General features: G+C 39.2%; 1 protein-coding gene across 2 annotated transcripts in view; it reads left to right on the forward strand.

Annotated features, from left to right (window-relative positions):
- LOC106569811 (vasoactive intestinal polypeptide receptor) overlaps positions 1-13,187 on the forward strand; it is a 107,270-nt gene that overhangs the window by 76,238 nt on the left and 17,845 nt on the right. For both annotated transcript variants that reach the window (XM_014141442.3, XM_014141443.3), the window contains exons 6-8: positions 3,219-3,348; positions 8,313-8,466; positions 9,921-9,981. In XM_014141442.3, coding sequence (XP_013996917.2) covers positions 3,219-3,348; positions 8,313-8,466; positions 9,921-9,981 — 345 coding nt within the window. The remainder of the gene's footprint in view (positions 1-3,218; positions 3,349-8,312; positions 8,467-9,920; positions 9,982-13,187) is intronic.

The following is a 13,187-nucleotide window of genomic DNA, read 5'->3' on the forward strand; positions in this document are numbered from 1 at the left end:
CACATTACTCGTGGTTTCAAGCGGGATAAACCCCTCCGTTCTCCACATTACTGTAGTTTAAGCGGGATAAACCCCTCCGTTCTCTACATTACTGTAGTATAAGCGGGATAAACCCCTCCGTTCTCTACATTACTGTGGTATAAACGGGATAAACACCTCAGTTCTCTACATTACTGTGGTATAAGCGGGATAAACACCTCCGTTCTCTACGATTACTGTAGTATAAATGGGACAAACACCTGCGTTCTCTACATTACTGTAGTATAAGCAGGATAAACACCTCCGTTCTGTACATTACCTTGCATCGTCCATTATTAATATACAGAACAGGTGCGTTTATCCCTTAGTTATGGCACGTTATGCAGAAGAATCTCTTACAGCTAGCTCATTCAAGCTTTGGGACGATAACCCCTGCCTCTTTTACACAGGCAGCATTGCACAGTATGTCCTTTTGGTCAGTTTGATGATGATTTTATGGTGTCTTCTACACCCCATTTAACACTACGACACCTGGGTAGAACAGGTTTTCTAAATGCCATAATGTGGCGTTGTACCATCTCTCAAACACACTGGAGTGGTTAACAAAAGGACATATCCTGTCATAAACTTCACTACTGTAAGTGATCCTGTGGTACACACACAAAGACACTCACACACTGAGAGGAAGGATGAGAAGAGGGGTGAGAGGAAGGGTAAGAGGAGGGCTGAGGAGGGGGGAGAGGAAGACAGAGAATGACAGAGTTCTGATCATTAATTAAATGTTAAGTGGCCTGGCTTCCCAGTAGGCCTTTTAAAGCATCACACACTTCATTTAACGGGGGGGGTGTGTGTGTGTGTGTGTGTGTGTGTGTGTGTGTGTGTGTGTGTGTGTGTGTGTGTGTGTGGTGTGTGTGTGTGTGTGTGTGTGTGTGTGTGTGTGTGTGTGTGTGTGTTTGTCTTGGTAAACAGTGAGTGATGTGTTTACTCCAAGGGGTCTTACGATGCAATGGCAGATGCCCCTAACTAACATATTTCTGGCCTGAGCAACAGTTTGGAGGGTCAGGGCATCACAGGTGTACGGAACACACAGTGTTGTTTATATAAAGTAGACTTTGTGACACAATACTCTGACAACAGGGGAAGCTGCCTTGTCTGTCACCACACTTTTACACCCACTATGCTCTGATCATTTGAACCCCAATCTGATCGTCATTTCTGTTACAGGTTCTTATAGTTTTAACCCCAATCTGATCAACACTTCTGTTATATGTTCTTATAGTTTTAACCCAAATCTGATCGTCACTTCTGTTATATGTTCTTATAGTTTTAACCCAAATCTGATCGTCACTTCTGTTATATGTTCTTATAGTTTTAACCCAAATCTGATCGTCACTTCTGTTATATGTTCTTATAGTTTTAACCCAAATCTGATCAACACTTCTGTTGTATGTTCTTATAGTTTTAACCCAAATCTGAACGTCACTTCTGTTGTATGTTCTTATAGTTTTAACCCCAATCTGATCAACACTTCTGTTAGAGGCTCTGATCATTTTAACCCTAATCTGATCGTCACTTCTGTTATTTGTTCTTATAGTTTTAACCCCCATCTGATTATCACTTCTGTTATATGTTCTTATAGTTTTAACCCAAATCTGATCGTCACTTCTGTTATATGTTCTTATAGTTTTAACCCAAATCTGATCATCACTTCTGTTATATGTTCTTATAGTTTTAACCCAAATCTGATCGTCATTTCTGTTATATGTTCTTATAGTTTTAACCCCAATCTGATCAACACTTCTGTTAGAGGCTCTGATCATTTTAACCCTAATCTGATCGTCACTTCTGTTATTTGTTCTTATAGTTTTAACCCCCATCTGATTATCACTTCTGTTATATGTTCTTATAGTTTTAACCCAAATCTGATCGTCACTTCTGTTATATGTTCTTATAGTTTTAACCCAAATCTGATCATCACTTCTGTTATATGTTCTTATAGTTTTAACCCCAATCTGATCAACACTTCTGTTAGAGGCTCTGATCATTTTAACCCTAATCTGATCGTCACTTCTGTTATTTGTTCTTATAGTTTTAACCCCCATCTGATTATCACTTCTGTTATATGTTCTTATAGTTTTAACCCAAATCTGATCGTCACTTCTGTTATATGTTCTTATAGTTTTAACCCAAATCTGATCGTCACTTCTGTTATATGTTCTTATAGTTTTAACCCAAATCTGATCAACACTTCTGTTATTTGTTCTTATAGTTTTAACCCAAATCTGATCATCACTTCTGTTATATGTTCTTATAGTTTTAACCCCAATCTGATCAACACTTCTGTTAGAGGCTCTGATCATTTTAACCCTAATCTGATCGTCACTTCTGTTATTTGTTCTTATAGTTTTAACCCCAATCTGATCAACACTTCTGTTATAGGTTCTTATAGTTTTAACCCCCATCTGATTATCACTTCTGTTATAGGTTCTTATAGTTTTAACCCCAATCTGATCGTCACTTCTGTTATAGGTTCTTATAGTTTGAACCCCAATCTGATTATCACTTCTGTTAGAGGCTCTTACAATACAATACAATATTTGCCAACATGAAGACTTAAGTCTGGGAAATGTTAGTCACAGTGGTAGTATTGAAGGGAATAAACAGGACAACATATTATCAAATGTACAGTATTATAAGTGGTTTTGGAAATGTTACTCAGAGGTGGTATTCCATTTGTATAATACCTATAACACAAAGAAAATGAAGGGAAGCATGACGGACATGCTGCCTTATCAAATAATGCCTGAATACCTTGGTTTTGGAAATGTTTGGTCACGGTGGTAGTACTATACTGTCATACCAAGCAGAAAGGCAGTAACTGCTCATAGCTTTTAACTGAGAAAAATGGCTTTTTATTTACCTTGGTTTCACAGTAACTTTATGCAGTTACTGCTAACATGACCCCTAATTTTCTCCAAAACACAATACAATAGAGGCAGGATACTTGTCCACATGATTAAGCATGTATTTAATGTATCAAAAAAATGACGTTAACTCATTTTAGACCAAATGAGCAGTTATTGCCCTTTTTCCTTAGTAGGGCAGTATAGTTGTCTAATGTCTGTCAAAAATGTAGTCCTGTAATAAATGTAAAAGGAAATAAAATAGGATGACATGATCAAATAAATGTGATATAACTGCTATAAACTGATATGCATATTTGTAATGTTGTTCAACAGGAAGTTGCACTGCACCAGAAACTACATCCACATGAACCTGTTTGTGGCGTTCATACTGAAAGCCATTGCCGTGTTTATCAAAGATGTGGTTTTATACGAAGTCGGGGAGTCCGACTGTCAACCTGAAACTGTGAGTCCATGTTGTTTTGTTGTGCTACTTGTTACCATAGAGACCTGGGTCAAAATTGAACATGTCTAATACTTAAGCTGCGCAAATTAAATACTTGAAAGTAATGTACGTACAGTGAGTGTACAACACGTTAGGAAACACCTTCCTAATATTGAGCTGCACCCTCTTTTAGAGGGAGGGATTCAACAACACAGTAACTACAGAATGCTTCACCTTGTTTAGAGGGAGGGATTCAACAACACAGTAACTACAGAATGCTTCACCTTGTTTAGAGGGAGGGGTTCAACAACACAGTAACTACAGAATGCTTCACCTTGTTTAGAGGGAGGGATTCAACAACACAGTAACTACAGAATGCTTCACCTTGTTTAGAGGGAGGGGTTCAACAACACAGTAACTACAGAATGCTTCACCTTGTTTAGAGGGAGGGGCTAGAATGTAAACACTTGTTTGTTGGATACTTTCCTTGATTACTGATTACATATCTCCCTCACTAACTTTAAGCACCAGCTGTCAGAGCAGCTCACAGATCACTGCATTTGTACATAGTCCGTCTGTAAACAGCCCATCTATCTACTTACCTCATCCCCTACTGTATTTATTTATTTATCTTGCTCCTTTGCACCCCAGTATCTCTACTTGCACATTCATCTTCTGCACATCTACCATTCCAGTGTTTAATTGCCATATTGTAATTACTTCGCCACCATGGCCTATTTATCGCCTTAGCTCCCTTATCTTACCTCATTTGCACTCACTATATATAGACTTTTTCTTTTCTTTTTTCTACTGTATTATTGATTGTATGTTTCTTTATTCCATGTGTAACTCTGTGTTGTTGTACGTGTCGAATTGCTATGCTTTATCTTGGCCAGGTCGCAGTTGCAAATGAGAACTTGTTCTCAACTAGCCTACCTGGTTAAATAAAGGTAAAAAAAAAATTCAACAATATGTTAACATGCTTGTCTTAGAGGCCCCAGTCAGCTGTCACAAGCCTGCCTCTCTCTCTCTCTCTCTCTCTCTCTCTCTCTCATTTGATTCATTACTCAAACAGAGTGCTGTTGCCTTTAAAGCTTTGTGTTCCTTCCTGGGTTTAGTTTTGAATTGAGTGTTGCTTTCCAGGTCTCGTTTATAGCATACAGGGTGTAACAGTGTTTGTCGACTCTTTGGAGAGTGTTCCCTAATGATGTCATGTAACAGGATGTTAGGGAGAGTTCCTGTTTGCTAAACACTCAGAAGTGACTAGCGGTGTGGTGAGCTGCCTGGCTGAGAGACAGAGGAGGGCTGGCTTGGCTTTGAATCACATTGAAAGTTTTACAAGTGCAGTCAGTAAACTCTGCAACAGCTGCAAATCCAGAAGAACTAATTAACTCTTAACCATACTATTGGTGTCTTATGTTGAATGAAAAGGGACTAGAGCAACATAACGTATATTCTGAATGAACTAAATCGATCCCCTAGCCCCCCTGCCGACTATCTACTTCCTAGCAACTCTAGGTGTTCTGGGATTGGAGGGATATTAGCAGAATTTATAAATGCAGGCTTGCTCTCAGAATGGGTGTAATCCTTAATGATTCCACTTATACAATCCTCTCAGATCTGCAAGGTCGTGGCTGGCAGTATGGCTAGGTTTTGTTACTCAGCAATGGTATACATGTCATACATACAGTGCCTTCAGAAAGTATTCACACCCCTTGACTTTTTCCACATATTGTTGTGTTACAGCCTTAATTTAAAATTTATTAAATTAAGTTTATTTTTTTGGTCACTGGTCTACACATTTTTTTACAGATTAATAAAAAATGAGTCAATAAGTATTCAACGCCTTTGTTATGGCAAGTTAAATAAGTTCAGGAGTAAACATCTGCTTAACAAGTCACAAAATAAGTTGCATGGACTCATTCTGTGTGCAATAATAGTGTTTAACATGATTTTTGAATGACTACCTCGTCTCTGTACCACACACATACAATTATATGTAAGGTCCCTCAGTCAAACAGTGAATTTCAAACACAGTTTCAACCACAAAGACCAGGGATGTTTTCCAATGCCTCGCAAAAAAGGACACCCATTGGTAGATTGGTAAAAAAAAAAAAATGAATATAATGAAGTTATTAACTACACTTCGGATGGTGTATCAATACACACACTCACTGAAAAGATACAGGCGCCCTTCCTAACTCAGATGCCGGAGAGGAAGGAAAGGAAGGAAAGCGCTCAGGGGTTTCACCATGAGGCCAAGGGTGACTTTAAAACAGTTACTGAGTTTAATGGCTGTGCTAGGAGAAAACTGATGGATCAACAACATTGTAGTTACTCCACAACACTAACCTAAATTACAGAGTGAAAAGAAGGAAGCCTGTACAGGATCAAAATATTCCAAAAATATTTTCAGGGTTGTGAAAACTTACGTAAATTTGATATTTCTGAATGTCATTTTTCAATAAACTTGAAAGAAAATCTAAAATCATGTTTTCACTTTGTCATTATGGGGTATTGTGTGTAGAAGGGTGTGAAAAAAACACCAAATTTAATTTTAAAAAATGATTCAGGATGTAACACAACAAAAATGTGGAATAAGTCAAGGGGTATGAATACTTTCTGAAGGCACTGTACGTACCTTTGGTCTATGTTTATTAGCTTAAAGTGTGACGGATGGTTTGATGTCTAAGGGCTGGCTGTGTATTTAATGACACTCTGAGCAGAGTGTCCTCCATTGGAGTGCTTGCTCCATGATATATACTGTACATTAACAAGGGGGGTAAACACAGCTGGTACCCTCACGGAAGACATGTTTGAAGACAAACCTTTAGGAGACAGTTGTGGAAGACGTTCACAGGAGAAAAGACATGTAGTAGTGTTGACGTTATACAAGGGTCACCATATTTCATAGTCATAGTAACCACTATCTAATGCAGTGTTTCTCAATCCTGGGGACCCAAAGAGGTGCACTTTTTGTGTTATTGTTCTAGAACTCATACACCTGATTCTAATCGAAAGGCTTCATGATGAGCTGATTTTTTTTTTTTACCTCTAGGCAAGTCAGTTAAGAACAAATTCTTATTTTCAATGACGGCCTACCGGGGAACAGTGGGTTAATTGCCTTGTTCAGGGGCAGAACGACAGATTTTTACATTGCTAGCTCGGGGATTCAATCTTGCAACCTTTCGGTTACTAGGCCAACACTCTAACCACTAGGCTACCTGCCACCCTGGTATTAGTATTCAAGTGTGTGAATACTAGGGCAATAACAAAAAGGTATACCCCTTTGGCTCCCCAGGACCACGATTGAGAAACACTGATCTAATCTGACATGTAGACAGCCCTTAGAAACAGTTTGTACAGGACTCTTAGGGGAGACATATTGTATATAGAGAGGGACCCTCAGAAACAGCTTAAAGAGGAGACATGTAAACTCGTTATGATAGCTCATAACCACTATCTAATCTAACATTACAGTGTTGGTTTTATAGAACGACAGTTAGTTTGAAATGTATATTGTTTGATTATCTAGGGATTTAATGTTTATAAATAGACTGAGAAAATGGGACGCCTGCTGTATGGTGTCGGTAACCCAGCAGCAAACCACCCTGAATCTCACTGCTGGTTTGTTTCTGAAGCTTAGCAGGGCTGGTCCTGGTTGATCCCTGGATGGGAGACCAGAAGGCTGCTGGAAGTGGTGTTGGAGGGCCAGTAGAAGGCACCCTTTCCTCTGGTCTAAAACAAATATCCCAATGCCCCAGGGCAGTGATTGGGGACATTGCCCTGTGTAGGGTGCTGTCTTTCAGAAGGGATGTTAAAATGGGTGTCCTGACTCTCTGTCATCACTAAAGATCCCCATGACACTTATCATAAGGGTAACCCTGGTGTCCTGGCTAAATTCCCAAATTGTCCCTCATACAGTCACCTAATCATCCCATGCTTACAATTGGCTCATTTATCTTCTCCCATGTAACTATTCCCCAGGTCGTTGCTGTACATGAGAATGTGTTCTCAGTCAACTTACCTGGTAAAATAAGGGTTAAATAAAAAGTGCTATCAAGGTTTTCCTTCTCAATATTCTGACTAACTTGCATGGAGTATCATGTTATTCAGAACCTGTGCAGATCTGCCACCTTTGACTAGATCGGTGCCTTAATTCTCTTGGGTAAATTCTCCTAACCTGCTATGAAAAGTCACTTTTGCAAATCAAATCAACCTTTATTTGTCACACACTGAATACAAGAAGTGCAAGCATTTCACGGTAAGGTCTACACTTGTTGTATTCGGCGCATGTGACAAATAAAGTTTGATTTGATTTGCAGAAGTGACTTTTCGTAGCAGGTTAGGAGAACAAGATAATTAGGTTAAGATTAGGAAAAGGGTTAGGGTTAGCTAAAATCCTAAAATTGTCCCCAACATGACTCAAACCAGGGAAGAATGACTGGCTCCTCTCATTGAAGTCACGGAAGTTAAAGGCCGACCACAGTACTGCAGACATTGTTAGCCTGCATCCATTAAAGTGAATGGAAAAATGGCGATCTTTGTGGTCAATCTTTGTGTAAATAAAAACATTTTGAGAAGACAATCATGGTACCAAAAATTGCTTCTAATTCACCAGACGTATGTCCTGGAACCGATTATTTTAAAATCTCACAAAGAAGTAATAAGGGTAATTTAGATGATAATGGCAGCCTGCAGTACCCCGGTTGGTCTTTAACTTGAAATACTCAATGAGAGAGCAATGAGCTAGCCTCCAACATTACTTTCTGGAGTAGCTCAAACTGCGCATGTTATCTCTCCATAAAACACCATCCTAACCGACTTAATTTAACTTCAATGCGTTATTGAGTCTTGACATAGGAATGAATGCTGTCACATTATCGATGGCTTTGTCCATTCACAGGCCTGCCCTGAGAACCCCCAACATTTCCACTAATGCGATTCTGCAATTTCCATGTTGATACTGTGCTCTCTCTCCGTAGGTGGGATGTAAGGCAGGGGTTGTCTTCTTCCAGTATGGCATCATGACCAGCTACTTCTGGCTATTGGTCGAAGGCCTTTACGTCCACACCCTATTGGCTGTCTCCTTCTTCTCCGAGAGGAAGTACTTCTGGTGGTACATTCTGATTGGCTGGGGTAGGTGTCACTGTAACATACCTCCAACTGTGTCTTTAATCCCATTAGGATTATATGCAATGTTTGGCTGTGAATTTTTTATTTCATTTTATTCAGGCCATTTTGTTTTTAAGAAGACACCATATGTCAATGTTTTTTTACTTGTACTTGGATAAGGCTAGCACGATTTTGAAAAAACACTGATTATACATTAGATTAATATTACTTCTAAAGAGTAACTCTATCGTTTCCAGATGCTTGTGTTCTATGAGCATACTTAAAACATCCTGTGCCTTACTCATCCACACCTGATCACTGATAACCAAAATGGCAGTGTGACCATATATTTACAGGATTTGAAGAAGATTTTTTGAAGTAAAAGGCATGCTGTCCATTTCTGGATTAAAAACAACAACAAAAAACACTCCAGAGATAATCAAGAATATGAGTGTCCCTAACTGGAGATCCTTGTTTTTTTAAGTATTTACTTACAGAGCAGTAATCTGAAAAGTAAATGTAGAATGTCATGCTGGTTGCTTGTTTTTTTTCTTTCTATTAGACTGATTGAAATGTCATGTACTTGTGTTAGAATATCATTGTTAACGTTGTGTTTGAAAAGTGATGTATTGAGTTGATAGCGCTGTGTTTGAACATTGTGTCAGACTGGACCAAACAAATTAATATTTAAATCAAATCAAGGTTTATGCTTTTAATAGCTCAATCAGAGCAATAATAATAATAATAATAATAATAATAATAATAATAATAATAATAATAATAATAATAATAATAAACTATACACACACATAATCCAGAAAAATGTATAAATATCAGAACGAGCAATATCAGAGACCGGAGTATAAATATAGATACACTGAGTGTACAAAACATTATGAACACATGCTCATTCCATGACATAGACTGACCAGTTGAATCCAGATGAAAGCTATGATCCCTTATTAGTGATGTCACTTGTTAAATCCACTTCAAATCAGTGTAGATGAAGGGGAGGAGACCGGTTTAAGAAGGATTTTTAAGCCTTTGGGCATTTGAGACATGGATTGTGTATGTGTGCCATTCAGAGGGTGAATGGGCAAGACAAAAGATTGAAGTGCTTTTGAACGGGGTTTGGTAGTAGGTGCCAGTCGCATCGGTTTGAGTGTGTCAAGAACTGCAACGCTGCTGGGTTTTTCACACTCAAAGTGGGTGAAACAGTATGGAAACATTATTAAAGTGACCAGTGTTCAATGAGTATGTTCACAGGGCAGCAGTCTCTAAGGTGCAGGGTAGAGTACCGGGTGGTAGCCGGCTGGAACAGTGACTGAGGCTCATACACCTACGGTGTTATGCTTTATCTGCATGCCTCATGACACAGATACCTTTATCATAATCTCTTGGCAATAACTTTTTCAAAAGTGAACTCACACAGTTTATTGACCATTTTTTTGTTGTTGTTTGTTCTCTGATATTCACAGGGGCCCCAACTATTTTTATCACAGCTTGGGTTATTACAAAGGCTTATTTAAAACACTCTGGGTAAGTTCACTGTTATTTTGTTAGTTTGTTTGTGTTAGTGTTTTGAATATCCTGTGACGCTGTGTTCCACATTGCAATTGAAAATGTATCTCAACAGCCAACGAATGTATGCAAGTAGTCCATCCATGAAACACTCACAGAAAATGCTGTCCATTTACTATAATAAAATATGAACCTATGGCAAACATTCTACTGCACTTTCTCGTACACTCAGAAAAAAAAAAGTTGTACTTTAACGGGTACAGACACAGTGCTAGGGCAAAAATCAAAACGTGCAACCAGGGAGGGCCACTGGACCAAGTTTAGGAAACCCTGCCTTAAGGGACAAAGAATGGTATATTTCTTATATATACAGTGCCCTCAGAAAGTATTCACACCACTTGAGTTTTTCCACATGTTGTTGTGTTACAGTCTGAATTTAAAATTGATTCAATTTAGATTTGAATCACTAGCCTACACACAAAATCCAATAATGTAAAAGTGGAATTATGTTTTTAGGAATTTGTTACAAATTCATTAAAAATTAAAAGCTGAAATGTCTTCTGTTAATAAGTATTCAAACCCTTTGTTATGGCAAGACTTTAAAAAGTTCAGGAATACAAATGTGCTTAACGAGTCACATGATAAGTTGCAATAATAGTATTTAACATACTTTAAAAAAAAATCTCTTTACCCCACACATACAATTATCTGTAAGGTCCCTCAGTCGAGCAGTGAATGGTAGCAGACATTGAATATCCCTTTGAACATGGTAAAGTTATTCATTACATTTTGGATGGTGTATCAATACACCCAGTCACTACAAATATACAGGCATCCGGAGAGGAAGGAAACTCTCAGGGATTTCACCATTAGGTCAATGATGACTTTAAAACAGTGAGGATGGATCAACAACATTGTAGTTACTCCAAAATACTAATCTAATTGACAGAGTGAAAAAAAGGAAACATCGTGTTTGCAACAAGGCACTGAAGTAATACTGAAAAGAAAAAGAAACGGCAAAGCAATTAACCTTTTGTCCTGAATACAAAGTGTTCAAATGAGACTAATTCCATTCTCGTTCCATTCTCCATTCTCTTATTAATTCGACCATGAAGGCCTGATTTACGCAGTCTCCTCTGAACAGTTGATGTTAAGATGTGTCTGTTACTTGAAATCTGTGAAGCATTTATTTGGGCTGCAATTCCTGAGGCTGGTAACTCTAATGAATGTATCCTCTGCAGCAGAGGTAACTCTGGGACTTCCATTACTGTGGCGGTCCTCATTAGAGCCAGTTTCATCATAGCGCTTGATGGTTTTTGCGACTGCACTTGCAGAAACTTTCAAAGTTCTTGAAATGTTCCACTTTGACTGACCATCATGTCTTAAAGTAATGATGGACTGTCGTTTCTCTTTGCTTATTTGAGCTGTTCTTGTCATAATATGGACTTGGTCTTTTACCAAATAGGGCTGTCTTCTGTGTACCACCCTTACGTTGTCACAACACAACTGATTGGCTCAAACACATTGAGAACGAAAGAAATCCCACAAATTAACTTTTAACAAGGCACACCTGTTAATTGAATTGCATTCCAGGTGACTACCTCATGACACCGGTTGAGAGAATGCCAAGAGTGTGCAAAGCTGTCATCAAGGCAAAGGGTAGCTACTTTGAAGATTCTCAAATATAAAATATATTTTTTATTTGTTTAACACTTTTTTTGGTTACTACATGGTTACTTCCATATGTGTTATTTCATAGTTTTGATGTCTTCACTATTATTCTACAATGTAGAAATGAGTAAAAATAAAGAAAACCCCTGGAATTGGTAGGTGTGTCCAAACTTTTGATTGGTACTGTACATACAGTGCCGTATTTGACCCCTATTTTTGCATAGTTTTGATTCTGAATGTTTTCAGATCTTCAACCAAAACCTAAAAAATAAAGGGAACCTGAGTTTACAAAAACAAATAAAATTGATACATATTTAATTTAATTTACAAAGTTATGCAACACTCAATTACCCTGTGTGAAAAAGTAATTGCCTCCTTTCACTCAATAACTGGTTGTGCCACCTTTAGCTGCACTGACTGCAACCAAATGCTTCCTGTAGTTGTTGACCAGTCTCTCATATCGCTGTGGAGGAATTTACTGTAGCTGTACTGACTGAACCAAATGCTTCCTGTAGTTGTTGATCAGTCTCTCACATCGCTGTGGAGGAATTTTGGCCCCACTCTTGCATGCAGAACTGCTTTAACTCAGCGACATTTGTGGGTTTTCAAGCATGAACTGCTCATTTCAAGTCCTGTCACAACATCTCAATTGGGATTAGGTCTGGACTTTGACTAGGCCATTCCAAAACTTCAAGTGTGTTGCTTTTTAGCCATTTTCATTTGGACTTGATTGTGTGCTTTGGATCATTGTCTTACTGCATGACCCAGCTGCACTTCAGCTTCAGCTCACAGACAGATGCCCTGATATTCTCCTGTAGAATTCACTGACACAGAGCAGAATTCATGGTTCCTTCTATTAAGGCAAGTCGTCCAGGTCACAAGGCAGCAAAGCATTTCCAAACCATCACACTACCACCACCATGCTTGACCGTTGGTATGAGATTCTTACTGTGGAATGCAGTGTTTGGTTTTCGCCAGGCATAATAAGACCCATGTCATCCAAAAGCTTGACTCAAGTTTGCCAAGAAGCACTTGTGTCACGTGTGCTCCCTCTCAGGCCTCTAGGTCACCAAGCTGCTCATTATGGCGCACACCTGTCACCATCGTTACGCGCACCTGCGCATCGCAGACTCACCTGGACTCCATCACCTTCCTGATTACCTTCCCTATATATGTCACTCCATTTGGTTCCTTTCCCAGGCGTTATTGTTGCTGTGTCACGTCTGTGCGTTGTTCATGTTGTGTTATTAAAACACTCGCTCCCTGAACTTGCTTCCCGACTTTCAGCGCACATCGTTACAGAATAATGGCTCACCTAAGGGAAGCATCAGGGATTTGTTTTTCTCTTGGTGGGAATGATGTCAGGTCCGGGAGCCGCTACAGGTTCTCATGCCTCAGACAGATCGCCAGGTTCCCCTGCCTCCGCCAGCTCGCCAGGCTCTCATTCCTCAGCCGGATCGCCAGGCTCCCCTGCTTCCACCGGCTCTCATGCCTCAGCCGGATTGCCAGGCTCCCCTGCCTCAGCCGTCTCGTAGGGCTTTCATGCCTTTGCC

The sequence above is a fragment of the Salmo salar genome, chromosome 14, assembly GCF_965601325.2.
Source record: "Salmo salar chromosome 14, fSalSal1, whole genome shotgun sequence".
Lineage (NCBI taxonomy): Eukaryota > Metazoa > Chordata > Actinopteri > Salmoniformes > Salmonidae > Salmo > Salmo salar.